The sequence below is a fragment of the Choloepus didactylus genome, chromosome 2, assembly GCF_015220235.1.
Source record: "Choloepus didactylus isolate mChoDid1 chromosome 2, mChoDid1.pri, whole genome shotgun sequence".
In the NCBI taxonomy this organism is placed as follows: domain Eukaryota; kingdom Metazoa; phylum Chordata; class Mammalia; order Pilosa; family Megalonychidae; genus Choloepus; species Choloepus didactylus.
The window spans coordinates 69,212,859-69,235,383 of NC_051308.1; the positions used below are offsets into that span (position 1 = coordinate 69,212,859).

A 22,525-nucleotide genomic window follows, 5' to 3' on the forward strand; every position below is an offset into this window, starting at 1 on the left:
GAGGAAATAAAATAACAGCTAGGAAGCAGCAAAAGGAAAAATAACCTTAAATCAAAGTAGAATAAAGAATCAGACAATACTACCAATGTCAAGTGTCTAACATGCCTCCCCTATCCCCCCCTCTTATCTGCATTTACCTTGGTATATTGCTTTTTTTACATTAAAGGAAGCATAATACAATGATTCTATTAGTTACAGTCTCTAGTTTTTGCTGATTGCATCCCTCCCCCAATCCCTCCCCATTTTTAACACCTTGCAAGGTTGACATTTGCTTGTTCTCCCTCGTAAAAGAACATATTTGTACATTTTATCACAATTGTTGAATACTCTAGATTTCACCAAGTTACACAGTCCCAGTCGTTATCTTTCCTCCTTTCTTGTGGTGTCTCACATGCTCCCCACCTTCCTCTCTCAACCGTATTCATAGTTACCTTTGTTCAGTGTACTTACATTGTTGTGCTACCATCTCCCAAAATTGTGTTCCAAACCACACACTCCTGTCTTCTATCACCCTGTAGTGCTCCCTTTAGTATTTCCTGTAGGGCAGGTGTCTTGTTCACAATGTCTCTCATTGTCTGTTTGTCAGAAAATATTTTGAGCTCTCCCTCATATTTGAAGGACAACTTTGCTGGATACAGGATTCTTGGTTGGTGGTTTTTCTCTTTCAGTATCTTAAATATATCATACCACTTCCTTCTTGCCTCCATGGTTTCTGTTGAGAGATCTGCACATAGTCTTATTAAGCTTCCTTTGTATGTAATGGATTGCTTTTCTCTTGCTGCTTTCAGGATTCTCTCTTTGTCTTTGACATTTGATAATCTGATTATTAAGTGTCTTGGCTTACGCCTATTCATATCTCTTCTGTTTGGAGTATGCTGCGCTTCTTGGATCTGTAATTTTATGTCTTTCATAAGAGACGGGAAATTTTCATTAATTATTTCCTCTATTATTGCTTCTGCCCCCTTTCCCTTCTCTTCTCCTTCTGGGACACTGATGATCCATACATTATTGTACTTTGTTTCATCCTTGAGTTCCTGGAGACGTTGCTCATATTTTTTCATTCTTTTCTCCATCTGCTCCTTTGAGTGTAGGCTTTCAGGTGTTTTGTTCTCCAGTTCCTGAGTGTTTTCTTCTGCCTCTTGAGATCTGCCGTTGTATGTTTCCATTGTGTCTTTCATTTCTTGTGTTGTGCCTTTCATTTCCATAGATTCTACTAGTTGTTTTTTTGAACTTTTGATTTCTGCTGTATACATGTCCAGTGCTTCCTTTACAGCCTCTATCTCTTTTGCAATATCTTCTCTAAACTTTTTGAACTGGTTTAGCATTAGTTGTTTAAATTCCTGTATCTCAGTTGAAGTGTACATTTGTTCCTTTGACTGGGCCATAACTTTGTTTTTCTTAGTGTAGGTTGTAATTTTCTGTTGTTTAGGCATGGTTTCCTTGGTTATCCAACTCAGGTTTTCCCAGACCAGAACAGGCTCAGGTCCCAGAGGGAAGAAATATTCAGTATCTGGTTTCCCTGCGGGTGTGTCTTAGAAAATTGCTCCACCCTTTGATGCCTCGGGTCACTGTGCTTTTCTGCCCAGCAGGTGATGCCTGTTAGCCTATAATTCTTGACTGGTGTGAGGAGGTATGGCCATGTTCCCCCAGGCTCTGGGGTCTGGTTCTGAATGGAAAGGGCCCCACCCCTTTCCTCCTAGAGAAGGCAGACCCCCCAGGTGGAGGTCATTAGCATTTCAATGGTCTCGCTCTCTGCTTGTGCTGTCTCCACCCTTCCCAGAGTCACAGCCCTGGAAACTGAAAATGACTGGGGCTTTCTCCACTGAGCCAAAAAAGAAACAGATAGTTCCCTTCAGACCCAGTCCAAGGTGACCCTCTGGCTCTCCCAGGTCAGTCGTCACCCAAAGCCTCTGTCTGTTTTTTGGGGATGCGTACCTGTGATGAGCAGTTCACACTCGCTACTTAAAACCCCAGTTGGAGCTCAGCTGAGCTGTATTCGCTTGCTGGGAGAGAGCTTCTCTCTGGCACCACGAGGCTTCGCAGTTCGGGCTATGGGGGAGGGGGTCTCACGACTTGGTTCCGCAGGTTTTACTTACAGATTTTATGCTGTGTTCTCGGGCATTTCTCCCAATTCAGGTTGGTGTATGTTGAGTGGATGGTCTTGTTTGTTCCCCTGCAGTTATTCTGGATTATTTACTAGTTGTTTATGGTTTTTTGTAGTTATTCCAGGGGGACTACTTAGCTTCCACTCCTCTCTATGCCGCCATCTTGCCCTCCTCTCTCGAGTCCTGGGCTTTTAATTTATTGCTGGCCCTTTTATCATTTCAAATATATGTCTATCTTTTCTATTTTTACTCTATCTCTATTAAGGGTTTGCTCCAGAAATACCCACAGTATTTTCTTTTCAATATTCATCTTGGGGATGCTTAACACTTTAATGACTTGGGGGTGGGGGATGGGGGGTGAATTATCATATCTTGAGTCAATATCTTTCAAGGAAAAGTCTTTGGTTATTTTTCAAGTAGTTTTATGGGGAAATGATTAATAGTTCAGACAGTTTTTCCTGGACCATTTAAAAACATATTGCTAGTTTTCTGTTCATTTTGTAAATAATTTAAAACTCCGTCCTGAATTTCTTTCCTAAAAACTTGAATGTTTGGAAACTTTGAGAACTGTCTATCATCTGCAGACTTTGAAATTTTGCTGTGCAATTTCTGCTTAATTCATTGTGGAGCTTTTAAAATGAGGCTGGTTTTCACCCCAAATCTTGGGGAGTTCTGCACCCTACATTTCTTCATTGAAATAAGTACACATTTATCTTTAGCATTCTTCTAAAGTGGTTTCTTATCAATTAAAATAATACTACCAGTTAGCCTCTTAAGCATCCTTCAGTGAAAATTTTTTCAAAGGCTATTATTTTTCAAAAGTTTGTGTTTGTCTTGCCTTTGGAATGCCATTCAGGATTATTACTAGCAGCTGTTCTGATCATAACTTTTCTACTTTACCCCAACATAACAGAAATGGCATGTTTCCCTGTTCTCTTCTTGGGGATTTTTAGTTTTTGAAAAATCTTTTTTCTATGCTATTTTGTGTGTCACATGGCCACATGAGTTTTTTTTAACAAGTTTATTGCTTGGTATCTATTAATAAATATTTATTGAATGAATATTGAACTAAGGCACACACCAGTTTTTAAAAGCATGTTTGACCCACATTCTTAAACTTGTTTATCAATAATGTAGCATTAAATAACAATGAAAATGCATCTAGATTATTAACATTCTTAGCATCTAACTAACATCTGAATTTTGCCATAGCTCTGTTTTCAAATCAATGGCTTTCTTGGATCCCTCTTTCCTGTGAGGAAACTAAATTTAATTGTATTGTAATGACTATTACTTAATGACTCTCTAGCAAACATATATTGAGACCAAGTCTAACACATTTTTTTCCCATATGAGTTTCTGAACTGCATGTTCTTAGAACAGTCTTTTGATCTATGCAAAAATAGACAACTCCATATTTTAGCTCCAGGAAGCATTTTACTAGTGTCCTTGGTTAATATAAACACACTTTTAGCCTCTGGTGTGCTTAATATTTGTATTCTTAGTTTTAACATTTGGTTGGATGGGCCACAGAGTGATTTGTATTATCACCTTTTTATTATGTGACTTTAATTTTTATACAAATTTCACAGAAATTCCCTTTCTGGCTAGATTCTTACCCTTTTTTGTTGGCTTTTATAAAGAGTATTATGTTGTCTTCCTGTCCCCCTCTTTTTTGTAGACTTTGATTATTCTCATGACACTAGATTTATAAAATGCTAATCCTGGATAGGCTCCCACCTGAGATCCTTGCCAAGTAATTAACTTTATTCGTTTTGTTTAGTAGGCCACCAGGACTGACACAGAAACTCATATTAATATGGCTTGGTGTTCTGATCATTCCTTACTAATATTTGTTTTATATTTATTCATTGAGGATTTACTGCATGCCCATTGGCTACAAAGCACATTTTTAGTCTCTCAGGGGGATGAAAGGTGAATCAGAGGCAATTTGTACTCTTAAGGAATTTACAATCTATAGATAATGTAGTTGTGGCAAAAAATCCCAACACACAAAATAGCTGTAATTAAAAGCAGCATGAAGAATGATACTACGACATAGAAGAGGCAGGAAAAAATACTTCTGAGAAGTTTCATGGAAAAAGTAGAATTTGAATTTTACTTCCAAGGATGGGTAGGATTTTGATGGGCAGAGTAGGTAGAGGAGATGGAGAGGTCCTTGAACAAGAGCCTAGAGCAGGAGAGTAGAAAACAGAGCAACAGTCACGCTGGTGGAAAGGTGAGGCATGTGAAGGGGAGTAGCATGGGATACATTTTTAAAAGTATATTGGGAAAAAAAAGTATATCAAGGTTAGGATATAGAGAGCTCTGAATAACAAGTTAGAGACTTTGGATTATTTGGTAGGCAGTGGAGAAAAAGAAATGATATTTAGAAACATGTATTTCACTACTAATACAAATAACTACAAATTATTGCACCTACCTGTATCAGGCATTGGATTAGGTGTTTTATACCTAACTTGCACAATAATGTGGAAATGATAGGTGATATTATTCCAATTTCATAGATGAAGATATGAAATTCTAAGAGGGAAACTAATCTGGCAATGTTGCAAAGGATGGATGACAGAGGATTGGGACCGAAATCCAAATGATTAACAGAGGATCAATATGGCAGACGGAAGATACACTTTTGCCCTGTTCTGCCATTCCTCTGTCCTAGAATTGAACAAAATAATATCTTTTTAAAAAGTCACAATCATGCTGGTAAACTGGATCACAAACTGTGAGGAATCTCTGAAAAGTGAAGGCAATGGCATCTGGATCAAAGAAATAAACTACAGCCCCAAATGCTCACCAGAACCAGCTACAGAAGGTGGAGGCTCAGGCAGTGACCCAAGCCTGGAGGTGTAGATCCCAGTACTAAGAAGAGGGCCATGAAGCAACTGTCAGAATGACTGATCAAGGCATTTCAGTAGGAGTAGGCAGGGTTCAGCACCTCCTGCCATTGCCCTCTGAGCCAGGCGGTAACAGCTGTCTCAACATCAAAGGGAGAACAGTGACTACAGGCCTTTGCGTCAGGGCAGACAGGAGTCCAGGATAACCACTGACATACCCCACTCAACAACACAGCTAAGTAGCTCAGTCAACTTCCCTTCTACAATCATAGGCTATAAATAAACATTCGCAGAGAGATCAACTGTGGATCTGAAATAGGCTCCAAATTACAGAACATATGAAGGAAACCAATTCCATACCAAAAAAACAAAAAAGTACCGATCTCAGTGAACAGGAGACCTTTTTTTGAGTGCCCACTGCATTCTTTTTTACATCTCTCTTGTATTTATCATTTTCTACTTTTTGTTTTACTTACATATGGGCATGCTAAACTGTAAGTTCTAGGGAGTATTAAAGTAATAACTATAGCTCATTGAGAGGCAATTTAAAACAGACACAATCTCCCAATTTCCTTTCCCAAACCCAATTCACTGCTCATATGAATGTGCAACTTTCTTCATATTTCTTGCATTGGATCTGTGGCTTTATCTCCCTCATCACCATTACTACTGTCTTTTCTTTATGCCATCTGCATGTTAACAATCATATACAACTATACATGTACTCATAGTTTATATCACTTAAATCAGACACCAATAAAGTTAGAGACAAATTTTGAAGACTTTTAGAGCATCAAAACTCAAATTTGTTATTACTTTTGAAGGCATGAACAACAGCAAATTGTTAATTTTTTTCTCATCCTAAAAATTAGAAGGCTATTAAAAGAGTAATTTTCAGTACATGCTACTATTTAAGCATATTTTCCAAGGGATTTTGTACATGTACTTGTAAAGAATAAATATTCACAGTGACTAATCTTGTTTTAATTAATGCTAGAGAAACTAATCGTGGTTGACATGACAAACTATTTTCAGGTTTTCTTCTTTTTAACTTTGGCAGCTGTCATCTAAAAGGCTGTGAGAAGAGCAACATACATTCATCATCTAAGGTTCCTTTTTTAACTCTAAGTATGAAACTGGGTAGTAATCCACAATACTCACATTTTGTAGCCATCAGTTTTTCAAAAGACTGGGCCCACTGTAACACTTCCTCCAAAGTAAGGCTTTGAAAAGAAACAAAAGGTGTTTGATAGTAGGGACAATAAACTCAAGGTTTTGCAGGATTAAACAGAAATATACTATCCTGAAAATAATTTAAAAATATAATTACTCTTCATTTGTGTGACATTTAGGATGGAAATTTATGTTCCTGTGATCTTTTGCATTTTATTTTACTTTCTAAATTTTTAAAAACATAAAAATAGTATGTGTTCATTAGTGATGTTTTGAAAATATAAAATAATTTTAAAAAAGATAAAGAGCCATAGTCTTATAATCTCCCTATTCCCAAATTACCACTATTAATATGTTGATGTATCTAATTTTTAGTCCTTTTGTTATGTGTCTTTGTGTTCTTAACCAAGAAATAAATATGCCATTATATACGTGAGTATCCTTTATATATGCATACTCCCTTTTTAAGCACATTTATATGGCATTACAATTATTTTAATAATAATTTATAGTGTTATAAATATATAATCATATATAGTCTCAATCATTTGTGGTAACTGTGGAGTAGTCTACAAAGTGGTATTCCATAGTTTACATAATTATTCTCAATGAGCTTTTTGGTTATTTCTCATTTTTCACTATTAAAACCAAATGGGGTCCAGCTGCGATTAAGACTTTCCATGCCCCCTAGCTAGGATAATTCTTTAGGAGGTTGGCAGAAGTAGACCCAAAAAGTGTCAAAAAGATGCATTTTTAAATGCATCTTGCTTTTAAATTCAAATTGCCAAATTGCTTTTAAAATAAAGGTTATGCCATTATGTGCTGCTGTCAAGCAGCAATGTATTTGCTCATTCATATATTGGGATCTTAAAAGTTATCCACAAAATCTTTTTGTATGCACTCCTGTAACAGAGTTAGTAACCCTATAGCTATTATGTATGACTATTTTCTTGGAGTGTTATTTGCTTTAATTTTTTTTTAGCATTTTGAGGATTTTAATTTTTATTACTATGAAAAACATGTCAAGTTGCATTTGACCTGAACAGTATAAACAACACCATTTACCATTTAGAAAATATTTATAAAAGATCCTGATTTTGAGGATTCTTTTCTGTACATTTTGGAGCTTCATGGAGTGAATGGACAAGTGATGATGTATTCTCATAGACAAATGATTTTATTTTCTCTATTTTAAAACAAAATAGTCAATCAGTTTATTGCCATTCCATTTGTGATGCATTCTTATTTTTCCTGTTCTCAAAAGCCAGATATGATCACAGACAGCTATAGATATCAGCGAGCACTGCCCATTGGTTATGCCTGTTATAGTTAGCCTAATAATTGGTGTTGGAGGAGCAGCCCTGAGAATTAGCGGGTACTTAACATAATGAAGGGAGATTAGTTACAGAGGTTAAAAAAGTAATACAGAACATGGAACAATATTGAGAGTTCTGAAAAGATCAAATATCTTTTGTTCTCAAAAAATTCAGATGGATCCTGCCAGTTTTAGATGGGTTGTTTGCATCAATATTGAGGCTTAACAGGATTCTGCTGTTTAGATTGCTTTCAAAAAACGTTTCCATGAAACGATATCTGACTCATTGTTCTCTTCTCTGATTAGAACTATTAGAACAGTCACCTGAAGTGACCTTTCAATCCAGCGAAATGGAAAGTGCTAGGCAAGGTATATTGCATGCCTATCTGTTCCACCCATCCCCTATACATAGAAAAGAATAAAATATACAACCTACGTGAAGATGCCATTGCTTCTTATGTTAGCTTAAAAATTGGAATGGGTAATCATTGGTAAGAGAATTCCTTTGCCTCTAGGGTTTATGAGATTTATGGAGGTAGACTGTGATTGATCTAATCATGGTTGGAGGAAAAGTTGTGAAATGTTTCTGGTTTAACCTCATTTTTACTTGTAAATTGTCTCTGAACATCCTGTAAGTTTTGTGCTGTCCCACGGCTATCTAGATGCTCATATCACAATTATTCTCAACATCTTTGTCTCCTCACCTACCCGATTTTCCCCCCAAAATTCTCCCTTTTGTGTTCCCTCTTTCTTCTGGACAGATGGGTGATGGATACTGTGCTGGTTTGTATATATTATAGCCCACAGAAAAAGCCATATTCCTTAATGCAATCTTGTGAGAGCAGACATATTAGTGTGGATTGGGTTGGAACCTATTGGTTCAGTATTTACATGGAGGTGTGGCCATGCCCACTCAGCATGAGCCTTGATTAGTTCACTGGAGCTCTATAAAAGCTCAGAAAGAAGGAGCTCACAGCTAGCTGTAGCTGAGACAGATATTTTGAAGATGGCCATTAGAAGCTGATGCAGACATTTTGGAGAATGCCATTTTGAAATGCAATCTGGGAGCAAGCAGACACCAGCCATGTGCCTTCCTAGCTAACAGAGGTTTTCCAGATGCCATTGGCCTTCCTCCAGTGAAGGTACCCAATTGTTGACGTGTTACCTTGTACATTTTATAGCCTTAAGACTGTAACTGTGTAATCAGATAACCCCCTTTTATAAAAGCCAATACATTTCTGGTGTTTTGCATTCTGGCAGCATTAGCAAACTAGAACAGATACCAACCAGATGTGGAAACATTTTGAAACATCAAGACTTGGAATGAGGAATGAAGAGCATTTGGAGTCTAACAGTCCTGGTTTCTAACCTCAGTACTATACTTACAAGCTTTTGATGTTACTTAAAATCCAAACCCCAATTTTATTACCTATAAAATGGGGATAATAATATCTATCTCATAAAGTTGTCCTGAAAATTAAATTAAGTAGTGAATGTAGAGCATCATCAAATGACTCCATGAATGTGAGTTCTCTTTCCTTGGCCTTCCCCTAACCTGATGATGGATCCAGAAGGCGAATAGCTGGAAATGCAAGCCCTGATGGTGACACTCTGTGGAAAGTCATCAAAAGAGAAAGAAGCTGATCCCAATTCAGCCTGTTATGTCTTCATCCTCAGACACATCTGTGCAGCTTAGCAGCCTCGGCTGGTCCTTTAAAATGCTGAGCTTTGGGTCTTACTCTGCTCCTCCCCACACTGCAACCTCTTCTTCCCCACCACAGGGTAGCCTGCAAGCATTGTTGGACATTTCAGTACTTCAGGGCAGGAGAATACACACTAGCAGCTCTGATCATAGGAGGTAGACGTGGCCAGAACTGAGGTCTTGACATAGACCAGGTTATTTGCTCACTATTAATGTAAGAGGTTTCCTCACCCTAGGAGTCCCTTGTGGAAGACAAATCCAGTCAAATGATTTGTTATCTTTTTTAGGCATTCCACTTTCCATTTTAATAGATTCACTGCTCCCTTCTAAATTTAGGTATGGCAAGGTGTTGAAGAGACTTAGGGCCTTGGTAAGTGTTTCATTACCCCTCCAATCTCACCTCAGCCATCTAGCACTTTATTTGTGGAGGGTTACAACTGTGAAAATATTGTGCATCAAAGAATCTCATTTTAACATAAATATAAAACTTTTTTAAAATTTTAATAATTTTTATTCATAATAAACTCTCTAAAAACACTTAACTTCTTCAATTCTCAGGAGTAAGCCATGAGCAATGAAAATGGAGATGATGTACGAAAAAACTGAGTCTTAATAGTAAGGGTATATATTTTCTGAATTTTTAAAAATGGTTCTACAATTTTATAGTAATACATGATTATGCTTCTAGTGGAATTACTTATGTGTAAATGCAATTTTTACTTTTTAAACAAAATATAAGAAAGCAATTGAATAAATACACACCTGTTTAGCTTGTGATAAATGTGCTTAACAATGACCATAGAATTTAGATGCTACTTACTTTGAAGGGGGCCTCTTAGATTCATCTTTGCACATCTTACAAATCCAACAAGTACGTCTGCTCATCTTTCTAAGGAAATACAGCACATCTTAGTACAATTTAGTCATTTAAAATAATTATATTCTAGAGGCAATTTTTAAAGAACACACAAAATTATAAATCATAAAAAAATGATAGGTTCTTAAAGTTGATGGATTACAATCACTAGCAGGGGTGGGGAGGAAAGATGAGAATAAAATGACTCATCTCTCATAAATGTTTTATGGAGATATAGGAGCTTCATATATGACTTGAGAACTCATCTGGCTCACCTATGCATCAAATCATGGCAATAAAAAAATACAGATCTTTGAAAAAGATCTTTCCATTTTAGCCCACTGACAATGAATTTACCAACTCCCAAGGCTTCCCTTTTTGGATAATTCCTGTTTCTAGAAAGCTTTCCCAATATAATGAATAATAATTGCCTCCTTATATTTTTCTTATTGTGTCAATAACCAAATAAAAAATAAGCCCCACTAATGATGAATTCTGAGAGAGGTGTTGCTTACCTGGTGTGTTGTTTGGACAGATTATGTCCCCCCAAAAGCCATGTTTTAATCCAATCTTGTGGGATATTTGGATTAGGTTGTTTACATGGAAATGTGACTCACCCAACTGTAGATGATACTTTTGATTAAATTATTTCCATGGAGGTGTGGCCCTACCTATTCATGCTGGGTCTTGATTAGTTTACTGGAGTCCTTTAACAAGAGTCGACACAGACCCAGATGTTTGCTGATGCTTGCAGATGCTTGGAGATGCTAAGCTAAGATATGAATCCCAGAATTTGCCCTGGAGAAGCTAAAGGACAAGCAGACGCCAGCCGTGTGCCTTCCCAGCTGACAGAGGTCTTCTGGACACCATTGGCTGTTCTTCAGCGAAGGTATCCTCTTGTTGATGCCTTAATTTGGACACTTTTATGGCCTCAGGGCTGTAAATTTTTAACCAAATAAATCCTCTTTATAAAAGCCAATCCATTTCTGGTTATCTGCATAACAGCAGCATCAGCAAACCAAAACACCTGGTTTTACCTACCCAGGACATTTTATTCTGACTCTAAAATTCAGGTAAGGTTTATTCAGCCCAGGCATCTTTGCATAACAATACATGTCATAGATGTTTTTAAACTCAAGACTTCGAGAGAACAGCTAAGAAATGTGTTAAGATTAATTAAATCCACACTTTATAATGAAAACTAGAAATAGTTTACTGAACACATATACACACTTATTTACAATTAATTATTAAGAATAAACAGTTATTTTTTATATGTCTTTTTCAATTCATTCAAAAGTTGTGTTGAGCACTTGTTAGGTGCCAAATTCTGTCTGCTGGTAATCTACATAGATCCTGTCTCTTCTCCCCCTGTCGTCAGTGACAAGCAATTAAAATACATTTAATGGAGATTTTTATATAGAAAGTCCAGGGGCCTTTGAGTACACATAGGAGGGGAACCTAACCAGACTTGAGTGTGTTTGCAGAAGGCATCCCAGTAAAGTAACACGTGAGATAGAACCTAAAAGATCAGGAATGCACTGAGTGAATGGGAGAGGGGCAGCTTGTGCAAAGGTCAGGAGGCAAAGGGTCATGTCCTGGTGGAGGAAATGAAAGGAATTTAATTACAGCATGAATCTAGATTACGACTGGGAGAGAGCTGAGAGAAAAGGCCGGGGAGTTAAGCTCAGACTGATAACCACATTCAAAAATGTTCATTGCAACATTGTTTATAAGAAAAAAGTAGAAACAATATAAATTGCCATCAGTAGGAGAATGGATAAAAGTGCTATGCATTTATAATAGAATATAGCGATCAGAATGAATGACCTAGATCCAAACGTGTGAGCACTAATTAGCTGAAAAACATAATACGGAATAAAAATAAAGTTTACGAACAAGAGATTTGTACTTTATGACATCATATATATAAAGCTTAAAAAACACAAAGCAACACTAGATAAACTTCATAGACTACTATTTTTCCTAGACTACTACTACTAATGGAGTTAAGCTCAGGCCAGATCACAAGAGGTGATTTTAAATAGTTTATTTTATCTTAAAGACAATGGGAAGCCATGCAAAGATTTCCAGTAGGAAAGTGAAATGACTGTATATGTTTTATAAAGATAATGTAGGAATAGTTTGGAGAAAGACAAGCTCAGGAACAGTAGGAGAAGTTTGCCATAGTGTGGGCAAGAAAAAAATGGTGGCCTGGGTTTGTGTAGTAGCAATGTAGTTAGAGACGAAGAGAAAACTTAGAGGTAGAAAGAGGTAGAATGCACAGGACTAAATGATTGATTGGGCATGGTAACCATAAAGAATCAATAAAAGAGGAGAGGAAACCTTAAGGAATGACTGGTATGTTTCTACCTTATGCAATGGTTGGTTGGTGCTGCCATTCACTGAGATTCAAACACAGAAGGAAGAGCAATTTTATGGTAGAAGCTGAGTTTGATGTGCCTACAAAACAGCAAGGTAGAGACGTCTAGTAGGTGGTAGCATATATTGTCTAAATCTCATTTAAATATTTGCCTGGCATTAGATATTTGCCAGGTATTGTTCTAGGCAAAAGGATACAGCAAGAAACAAGCTTGATAAGGTTGCAGCTTTCTTAGATTGTGCACTCTAATGAGTGGGATATGACAATAAACAAGTAAATAAATAAATGGGATGATTTCTAATGAATGATAACCTCTAAGAAAATAAAATGAAACAAACTGATGAAAATGAGAGGGTTGTTTACTTAAATTATGTAGTCAAGGAACACTTCCTTGGGGAGCTGATATTCAAGCTGTCCCCTGATGAAGACAATTTAAAGAACTGGAGGAGGGGCATGCCAGGTAGAAGGGACAGCAAATGCCAAGGCCTAGAGTCAGAAAAAACTTTGGTTTGTTTGATGAAATTAAAGAAGGCCAGTGAAACTTAGTAAATGAGGGAGAGAGTGGAAGGAGATGAAGTGGTGAGGTTAGGTACCTTAGGTTTTATAGGCCATGGATTAATATTCTTAGAAATCATCAATGGTCTTATAGTAGATAATTGATATGTTAACATTTGAAACTGTGGAGTAGAATGAATTGTGGTGTGGTAAGAGTGGAATAAGCAAGATCAGTTAGAAAGCAACTGCAGGAATCCAAATGAGAGTCAATAGTGGCTTGGATTAGCAGGTGGCAGTGGAGATAGAGGCAAGAGGATAGATTTTAGATATTTTAGAGGAGGAACCATCAGAACTTGCTGATGTGTTAGATATGGAAGGTGAGAGAAAGAGAGGGAACAAGTTCAGATGAGAGCTTTGACCTCAAGGTACAAGTGGGCAATTACATTGAAAACACAAAAGAAGCCACAGGAGCAGGTGAGATGGTCCATGCAGAGAAAATGGACTGAGAAAAGCAGATGGTCCCAGAAAGATGAATGAAAGAGGAGCCAGCAGGAAGAAAATCAGAATAATATGGTATCACAGAAACGAAGGAATAAATTTTTCAAAGGAAGAGTGGCCAGATGGATGCTAAGTGCCGGGAAAAGATTAAGAGAGCTATGGATTGAAAAATATCCCTCAGAGTTGTTAACAAGAACATCATCAATGATATCGGCAAGAGCGGGTTTGGTGGAGCAGTGAGGGCAGATACAAGAGGGAGGAGAGGAAATGCAGACAAGATAACCATAGGTCTACTTGTATAGGACTACCTGCACTTTCTCACCTCTTCTTCCTTTCTTCCTATCTCCCTTCTTTTTTGCCTTCCTTCCTTTATTTTTTCTCTCTCCTCCTTTCTCTCTTTCTCTCTTTTTCTCCCCTCCCCCCCCACCCCTTTCTGGTGAAAGCTACAGCATGATTTACCAGAGAGAGGCAGGTCTCTGCAGTTTGACTATTCTGGCCCATGTATCTCCAGGGGGCATTGTCCATGAAGACTACAGTGTGAATGACAGGCCCTGGAGGTGGGAAATGTTAACCATGAAGAAAGGCTGAAGACATGGGAGAAAAAGAGAAAGTCAACAGAATGAGATTTTTGAGAAAGAAGAAGGGTTAGAATTCAGAATATTGGAGTTGGGATATTAGAGCAGTGGGAGTATAGGAAGAATTTAATGATCCCTTGTAATTGAAAGGGGTGGGGAAAGTACAGGTGCAGATCCCAGTACATATGCAGGTTAGGGATAAGAATTTATGGGAGTGTGGTCTGATGGACTTCATTTTCCCTGTGGATCTCTACTGTAAGTGAAAAGGACCAAGGATCAAGGAAGTTAAATATATCTACACAGAAGAGGAATAGGCTAATTCACTAATTAGGACTCTTTTGATTTCAAGTATAAATTCAAAAGGGAGAGTTTATCATAAAGATATATTTATTGTGTGGGGCTAGATTTTGAATAGCCTTCAAAGCAAAGCTAAAGACATTGGGCGTTATTCTGCTGCGAGTAGTAATTCACTGAGGTCTTTAATTAGCAGTGTGATGAAAATGAAAGCCTTGTTCTAGAGAGATAAATCTGACTTAAGATGATTAACATTGAAATAATTGAAGCTAAGTAAACTGTTACACTGACTGGCTAACCATAACTGATCCTGTATGTAATTGGACCCTGAACTACATTAATGTAAAAGTTTCCTGTTCTCCGTGATCACCTATAATATGCAAGTTACCAATAGCTCTCTGCTTAATCTTTTAAGCAAGAGGATGGAAAAGAGCCTACTTCCTTCATATGTCTTCTCTGTCAGTATAACAAGTCAATTCTGTCTTCTAATGGCCCTCATCCTAGCCTCTTCATTTAACAATAGTTCTTGTATCTCATTGTCTCCCCACTGATCTGCTGGAGCTATGTGTACCCATTTTCATACCCATTTTTTGGGTGAATTTTGTAACTCAAGTGTATATATATATATATATATATATATATTTACAGATTATCATATTTGCTTTTGTAACTTTAAAGGATTTGTTTGGTAAAAATAGAACAGTCTTAGTATACAACACCTACCTGATGTCAGAAGCACAACAAAGCAATTTCCGGATGCACTAGACTTGAGGGGATTCCCACAGCTCCTGAGATGTGACAGAGTATATTAAAATAGTTCTGGGCTCTGAAGCCAAACAGACACGTGTTAAGTGCAGGTCTTTCCTTATTAGCTGTGTAACCTTGGGCATACTAAATAAACTCTCAGATTCTCAATTTCCTTTTCTCTAAGATGGAACCATATAAGATTAGAAAAATGCATGTATCTGAAAACTTTCCATTGCAGTTATCTTATCTTCCTTTAGCTTCTTGCAGTCTGTAACTCAGGAAATATTTCCTAAGCTTTCTGTATGCACAGGAAGCACACATTCTGTTATACTGCATTTCTTCCTCTTTTAACATTTCACCCCAGACTCCACAGTTTTTTCAGTCAACCTTATCCATTCACCAACATATAAGCATACTTCCTGCAAATCTCCCTTCTCTTTATTTTTGTTATTACTCTCTTCCTATATTTGTATTATTCACACATTATATTAATAGCTGGGGTCCCAGTTTTAGAAGTAGCTGGATCTGCTACAGGGATTCGGATACAATATTGGGGCTTGCATATAATACTGATGAGGTGGGACCACCAGGAGGGATTTGTTTGGCCAGAAGAGCTCAGATGTGCTTGAGTGCTAGAGGGGAAGGGGATAAAAGAACAGCCCAGCCAAAGCTTTTCCACTTAAGGATTCTGTTCAAATGTTACTTGATAATCATGTATAAGTAGTTGTTTAGTATTCCATGTCAACCATTTACAGGTTTATTAAATTATGGAATACATGTAGAATATAGTTTCATATAAGCATCAACAGTTAAATTAAATAGTGACAGAATTATGTACAAAATGTATTAGGCATAGAATAAACAGATCACAAAATAGTGTTGCTTTATGAAGTTGTCTGGTTCTCCAACCCCTTAAGAAATAAGACTTTGTTGGATGCTGTCCCAGGTTTTGGAGTTCTGCTCCCATGCCATTGTCCAGTGCCTTGTGCCCTGCTGCCTGTTTTCTAAGACTTCTGGGACAGAATGTCTACCCACGTCTATGCTTCCCGCTATTAATTACTACTTTGCTGGAAAATCACGCAAACCCATACCTTCAAAATGCCATCACATTGAAACAAAAAGATTGATTCATGAACATTTAACCCAGCTTCTGGTAAAAAGATGAGATTAACCAACCACCTGAGTTTATTACACTCAGTACTAAAATTATGGTAAAGGGATATTTGAGGTTTAAACATGAAGGATAAAGGAGATTAAGAGAGGAGGAAAAAGAAAACACTTCAAAATATTTCAAAGCAGTTTTGTAAGATGGAAAGCAGATGGAGGAGTAGAAATTCTCACACTCTAAAATGAGAAGAGAAAAGGCAGCCTTTGAAATTTCATTTGACAAAACGAAGAAAACACAATTCACAGTTTGTGAACAAAGAATTTTCAGAATAACCAGATATATTTCAATTGTGCATCCAACAATATTTAACATTAAGTAATATATCTGGCATCTATAGTTTAATAATAAAGGATGGAGTGGCAGAGTGAAATTCTTTCACATTTTCAATTGAGAACTTTCAAGAAATATTTTTGGTATTTCCAAAAATAGTAAACTCTAAATTTTTTGAAAATTCAGGACTAGGGCTTCATTAAAATATCCTAATTGAGAGACACAAGTTTAGTGTTTAGAGGTAACTTCAACTTAGGATATCTTCAGTTAAATTTTCCCCATCAAATTAGTGTCCAAGTCAATTACTGGTGAAAACAAAAATTGACCTCAAATATTCCATAGAACTACAATTGTCTTTTGGCAAAAAGAGTCCCCAGTAAAAGAATGACCCAAAATGATACATTATAGAACTGATTTAAATTGTGGAAAATCTCACCATGCTTCAAATTAAAAGTGATCATTTTTTTCTCATATTGGTGGTACATGTAAAACATTCCATTGACCTAAAACTAAAATAATAGTGAGAACAAACAAAAACAAAAAGATTATTGTGTGCTTCCTGGAGAATGCACATTTGGTAAGGATTTCTACAAATACCCCGCCTTAAGTTTTAAGTAAATAATTTTTCCACGTCATAAATGCTGGATTATGGTTATCCACATTTTGTATTTAACTCCTTATCTAGACTTTTGTTAATTTTGTGGATTGAGTTCATAAAAATGCCTAGGCTTTTAATTTGTATTTTTTCATTGATTTTTCTTTAAATATTTTATGTTTATCTTAAGTTAACATTGCATAATAATTTGCCTATTCATTTTATTTTTCAATGCCCTCTTGGTAAAATTAGTGTGCACTTTTACAATCTAAATATAAAGTATTTAGAACATGTTCAAATCTCCATAATTACTTTTGCTCCAGTGTTTTCTCCTGATAATTATTTGAAAGCAAGAATACATTTCATATACAGAATATAATTCTTAAAGTAGTTTATAAATGCATTAATGATGAATTGCTTTAGATGCGTATTAAGCCTAAAATAGATTCATTTCCTCCAGCATTTAAATTAAATCTTTCTCAAAGTGGTATGAAAATAAATGGTTTTTATTAAATCTAACCTTTTCACAATATATTTTTTTATAATCCTGTTAGGCAATCAATAAATCCTTTCTGTTCATACATACTATTTATTAGAAATGTAACATATTGTCTTTAAATGTGTTTATTTTATGAAGTACCAAATCACATAACATTTAGAAAAACCTGGAACAATTTACATATTAGCAAGAGTTTGTTTGTCAGAGCACAGAAAATTCTTGTCATTTAAAAAAGGAAGTAATTTGTGCATATGCTTAGGCATAACACAAAGGAAGGAAGAAGTTCCAAAACGTGAATGGCAACACTGCTTCAGGTAAATCTTACAAACCACAGCTGGAGTCAGCATGGCCAATAAAATGATGGAACTAATCATTGGGTGATGCATAATATTTGAAACAAACTATTTTGGAGTGTCTGATTTATAATGTTTCTATCTAAACAAGGCATGTGCACATACACAAAAACATAAAATGGAAGATCATACTTTACACTAAAACTATTGTATTTTGTTTATTGCTAAATTTAGAAGCTTCGTTTATACAGGTAGCGGATGTAAGTTCAATTTTAGGTATCAAAAGCCTAGGCCAGACAAAGAAATCTGTATTAACTACTATTTTTTTTTCCGTAGAAGAGGTAATACTAAGCAGTATCTTCCAGCAGTCCAACTTTTGAAATCAACATCCACTATTATGTATATCAAGCCAACATTCTTATATTTATCAATTATTCTGTAGAGTCACATACTCACAAATATCCTGTGGAGCAGTCCACCATGCTAAATTGTATTTCCTCCTGGTAATGATCCTTTTGAAATCAAGTTCTGAAATTCCATGAGACATCCAGCATTTTATTTTTCTTGGCATAAAAAGACCTTACTGTCTCTATAATCACCTTTTATGGCACTCTGGCCTCTATGTGAATGTTCTGTTTTTACACACACGTATCTATGCAAAGAGAGGCTTTGTTGAATATGGAAAGTAGTGCTGTGGGACTTCCATGCAATGCTGATAAAGAAGTTTTATCTACCATTATTAGACCATCTGAAGTGACCACATGATTGGAAGCAGTAGCTTTATGAAATCTATGTAATATGCAAACTTTCTTTTCCAACATAATTTAATTTTCTACTTTTAGAAAACGTATGGTCCTAAGAAAAATTTCTTAAAAAAAAGAAAGAGAGCTTAGTAACAATAAGTAGGCAACACTGCAAACACTTGCTCTCAAAGAATTGAGAACTTTAGAATAAAATGTTTTGGTAGTACAAAGTTATGATTGTAATTAACAGCACTGAATTATATATTTGACTGTGGTCAAAAGGGGAAATTTCAGGTTATATATATATATATATATATATATATATATATATATATGTTACTTGAATAAAAATTAAAAAAAAAACCATAGACCAGTACAGCATAAACAGTGAACCTTAATGTAAACCATAGACTCTAGTTAGTATAATTATGCTAATACTCTTTCATCAATTGTAGCAAAAGTACCACACTAATGCGGGATGTTAATAATAGGGTGATTTGGGGAACTCTGTCTTTTCTGCATGATTTTTCTCTAAACCTACAACTTCTATAAAAATTTATATTTAGAAAGTTGGAAACTGTCAAATTACTAGGCACTTGCAGCAACTGAAGGACTTAGAAAAGGCTTTTCTTTTTTCGGTTAAACCTATCTAGTTCCTTCAACTGGTTTTTATAGGGTACAGTTCCTTGATTCTCCATCATGCTTCAATTTGCCATCATACCTCCAAAAACTGAACTGGACATGGTGTTCCAGATGTAGTCTAATGAATGCAGAGTATGAGACTATTGTCTTATATTCTTGTCCTGTATCTAATCTCATTTTGTGGTATGTGTCTGTGTGTGTGTGAGACAGAGGGGGGTGGGGAGGGAAGGAGGGGGAGGATTGGGGAATATTTGAATAAGATAGCAGAAAAGAGGATCAGAATGTGATTGATGGAGTGTTTCTTTTTCTTGAAGTATTTAGAGCACCCCTACACGTATTTAATGATTTGAGGTTCAAACCCAGGGAAATTGAATCTGTCAAGCCTAAGGGAGAAATTCAGGACTAGAGAAGACAGGCAGACTTAAGAAAATAAGAAGCTGGGTAGATGTAGCAGTGACGCAGGAAGCAGAGTGCACGTTGGGATAGTTGAGCAGGTTCAGGTTGTTCTCTGAGGATACTCATTTTCACTGATTACTAGTTGTCCAATCTCCTTCCCCACCTCAGGACATTTGGGTTGTCAGTCATCTCCAGGCCTGGACTTCAGGAGTATTTCAGGGCTGGACCCTCTTTCTCATGGCTTAGGTGCAAGGTCAAAAAGATTCTGGAAGTAATCCCTATAGGATTACCAATTTGAAAGCCTGCTTAACAGAACAAAACATGAGCATCTTCTCAAGGAGTAAAAGTTTCATACCAAGATACCGAGTTACTGATCCAACAGGCTCTGAGAAACACAGAAGCCATGGAGTGAAGAGTAACAGAATGGATAGGTGAAAGGTAGTCCTAGAGGAATTCCAAAACAAAGTGTAAATGTCTGAGGCAGATTTCTAAGCATTTTTATTTTCCTGTTAAAAGGTAGGCCAACTTCATTTAATGGAGTCAGAGCAATGTAATTCTTGGGACATAGGTGATCTTCTCAAGTCACACATGTCAGGTTAGGGCAGATAATAAGATTGTTTTCCTTTCATTGGCACAGCTTGGGAATATCCTTTACTTGGAGAGGCCATGTCTCTGATAAAGTTGAGATCTGCTTACTCCTGAGCACTTATACTCTGTTTCTATTTCAACCAAAGTAAGCCCAAAGTAACACAATTTCAAAAGTGCACAATTAAAGAATACTTAATATTTTAGTATGGTTAAAATCTAAAATGGGCTTCTTTATAAGAAACAGATTACTGAAATATTAGACATTACAAAAGAAATAAGCCCTATTCTTTTCAGTGCAATCCTGTTTATTTTATACAGTTGCTGCCATTGGTTCAATTCACTACATGGCACTTTTCAATGTATTGCAGAAGCAATTAAACTCGTAGACACTTGTGAATTCTTCAGGGACATGTATCCAGTACATAGCAATATAGTTATCCTAATAGTTTCATTTCATTTCCTCGTAGGAAAAATTCTCTGACATGTCCACACATAAAATCACCTAACTTTGAAGGTTCATGGAAGAGTTACTACCCTTAATGCTAGGGAGAATTTCTCTTTAGATGAAAGTACAAACTTTATAGTTTGATCTTCTACCCTGCTGCAGAAGTATAGTTCTTTTCAAACCACATCTTAATAACCATATTTGGCAGCTATTTCTAGCCATGTACATCTGCTATTTAAGTAAGTCATTTAGAATATGCTTCCATTTCCTTTATAGTGAAAATTAAATGGCTAAGCAAGCAATAATGAAAAATTTACTATTGTGTCTAACACTTAGGTGCTCTTTTAAACTCTTAGTTCCTGCTTATTAATTCAATAAGACAAACAAAAAGATATATTGGAATAAGCTGTTAGAGACAATATCTTAGTTACTGTCTCCTTAGTCTCCAACAAAATCTTTAAAAAAGCAATTATTTTAGTTATACATTCTTTCTTTAGGGGAATTTTATAAATTATTTTACTCAAGTCTTTATCAACAAAGATTTAGAGTTTTTACTAAAAATTAAGTGATTTATGAGTTCTGGTCATTTGTAGATCCTGCCATGCTATAAGAAACTGCCCAAGCTACTCATCATTGTTTTTCTTCACCAGAATTTTCTTTACACTAAGAAACAAGAGCTGTGGCTTTTCCTGGAGTGAACATATGCACACGATTTGTATTTTGGTAAGGCCCACTTGCCATCTATGCTTCTCGATTTTCCTTTGTTCCACCTGAACCCTTTGTGTCAGGATGATTGGAGTCTGTTCCTGTTTTTTTTTTGAATGCTGGATCTGACCCCCTTAGCTTTTCCACTCATTTCTCTCTTCCTGCATTTCTTACCCATGTTGCGTCTTAGCAGAGCAACCTCATTCTATCTTCATAGACTCCATGTTCGCATCTTACAGTGTGGTCTAAAATTCTGCAACCAAGAGATGTGATTCATTTCCTTGTCTTGTCTCCTCTGGCTTGCTGTTGACTAGAAATAATCTTGCTTTGGCTTCTGATTTGTGTGAACCAGAAACACAGTGAGAACACAAATTAGAAACAGATTACTGAGCACCTGACACTGTTGTCGGCAGAAAATGCACTTAAATAGCAATTAAAACTAGCTACCAATTTTGTCCACATTTATTCAAATGACTTACTTCAAAGGGGCCTTTAATTATAGTCATGGTCCTTCCAGTCTGTAAAATTCAGTCACTAAGTCACAGTCATTCTTGGTTTTTCATTTGGCAGTTGCTCTCAATCCATTCTTTTGGATTTCTCAGGAAGTCAAAGTACTCTCAGGTTTCTGATCCCCAACTTGTAAATAATAAGGCACATCACCCCTACTTAGTCCCTCCTTTCTTCTGAGCAGTTAGTTGACTCAGCCTTTCCTTCTTGGCTGGATTCCAAGGGATCAGATTCTCATTTTTCCCCCCTGATATATTTCAGACAATGTTAACATAGCTAGAAAAGCAATATTCTTTTCCTGGTAAAAAGGAGACAGCCCATGGTTGTTTAATTGACTGGGATGTGTCTACTAGGTTTTGGTTGTTCTTGTACATTTGCATTATATAATCTGTGGAAAACTCTGAGAACTGGGTTGAAGGTACATCTCTCTGAAGATTTGCATAAGCTTTGGCAGGCAACCCAGGTACTTCTAACCCAGGACTGCTTTGTTATTTTCTTGGGTTGGGGATTACTGGACCACAGATCTGGTATTATGCTGAACCAGACATGTTTCCTTGTCATCAATCTTTGCAGTTAATTGGTTTTTCTTGTCTACACTTTCACTGAAGTTGTAGCACTTTGAGGGTCCCTGGCTCAATTTCTCATCTAGCACAACCCTGTCTTCTGTCTTGCA

At 36.4% G+C, this 22,525-nt stretch overlaps 1 protein-coding gene across 3 annotated transcripts in view; it reads right to left on the reverse strand.

Moving 5' to 3' along the window:
- The window catches only part of RGS13 (regulator of G protein signaling 13), a 28,766-nt gene extending 10,335 nt beyond the window's left edge, over positions 1-18,431 (reverse strand). Inside the window, exons 1-4 of one of the 3 annotated variants that reach the window (XM_037812476.1) lie at positions 18,283-18,431; positions 14,978-15,042; positions 9,974-10,042; positions 6,125-6,186 (exon numbers count right to left, since the gene is read on the reverse strand). In XM_037812476.1, the coding sequence (XP_037668404.1) occupies positions 6,125-6,186; positions 9,974-10,038 (127 nt within the window). In that variant the 5' untranslated portion in view covers positions 10,039-10,042; positions 14,978-15,042; positions 18,283-18,431. Of the gene's footprint in view, positions 1-6,124; positions 6,187-9,973; positions 10,043-10,524; positions 10,579-14,977; positions 15,043-18,278 lie in introns of those variants that run through there. The other 2 variants (XM_037812483.1, XM_037812487.1) reach the window with 2 other exon arrangements.
- Positions 18,432-22,525: the final 4,094 nt, after the last annotated feature.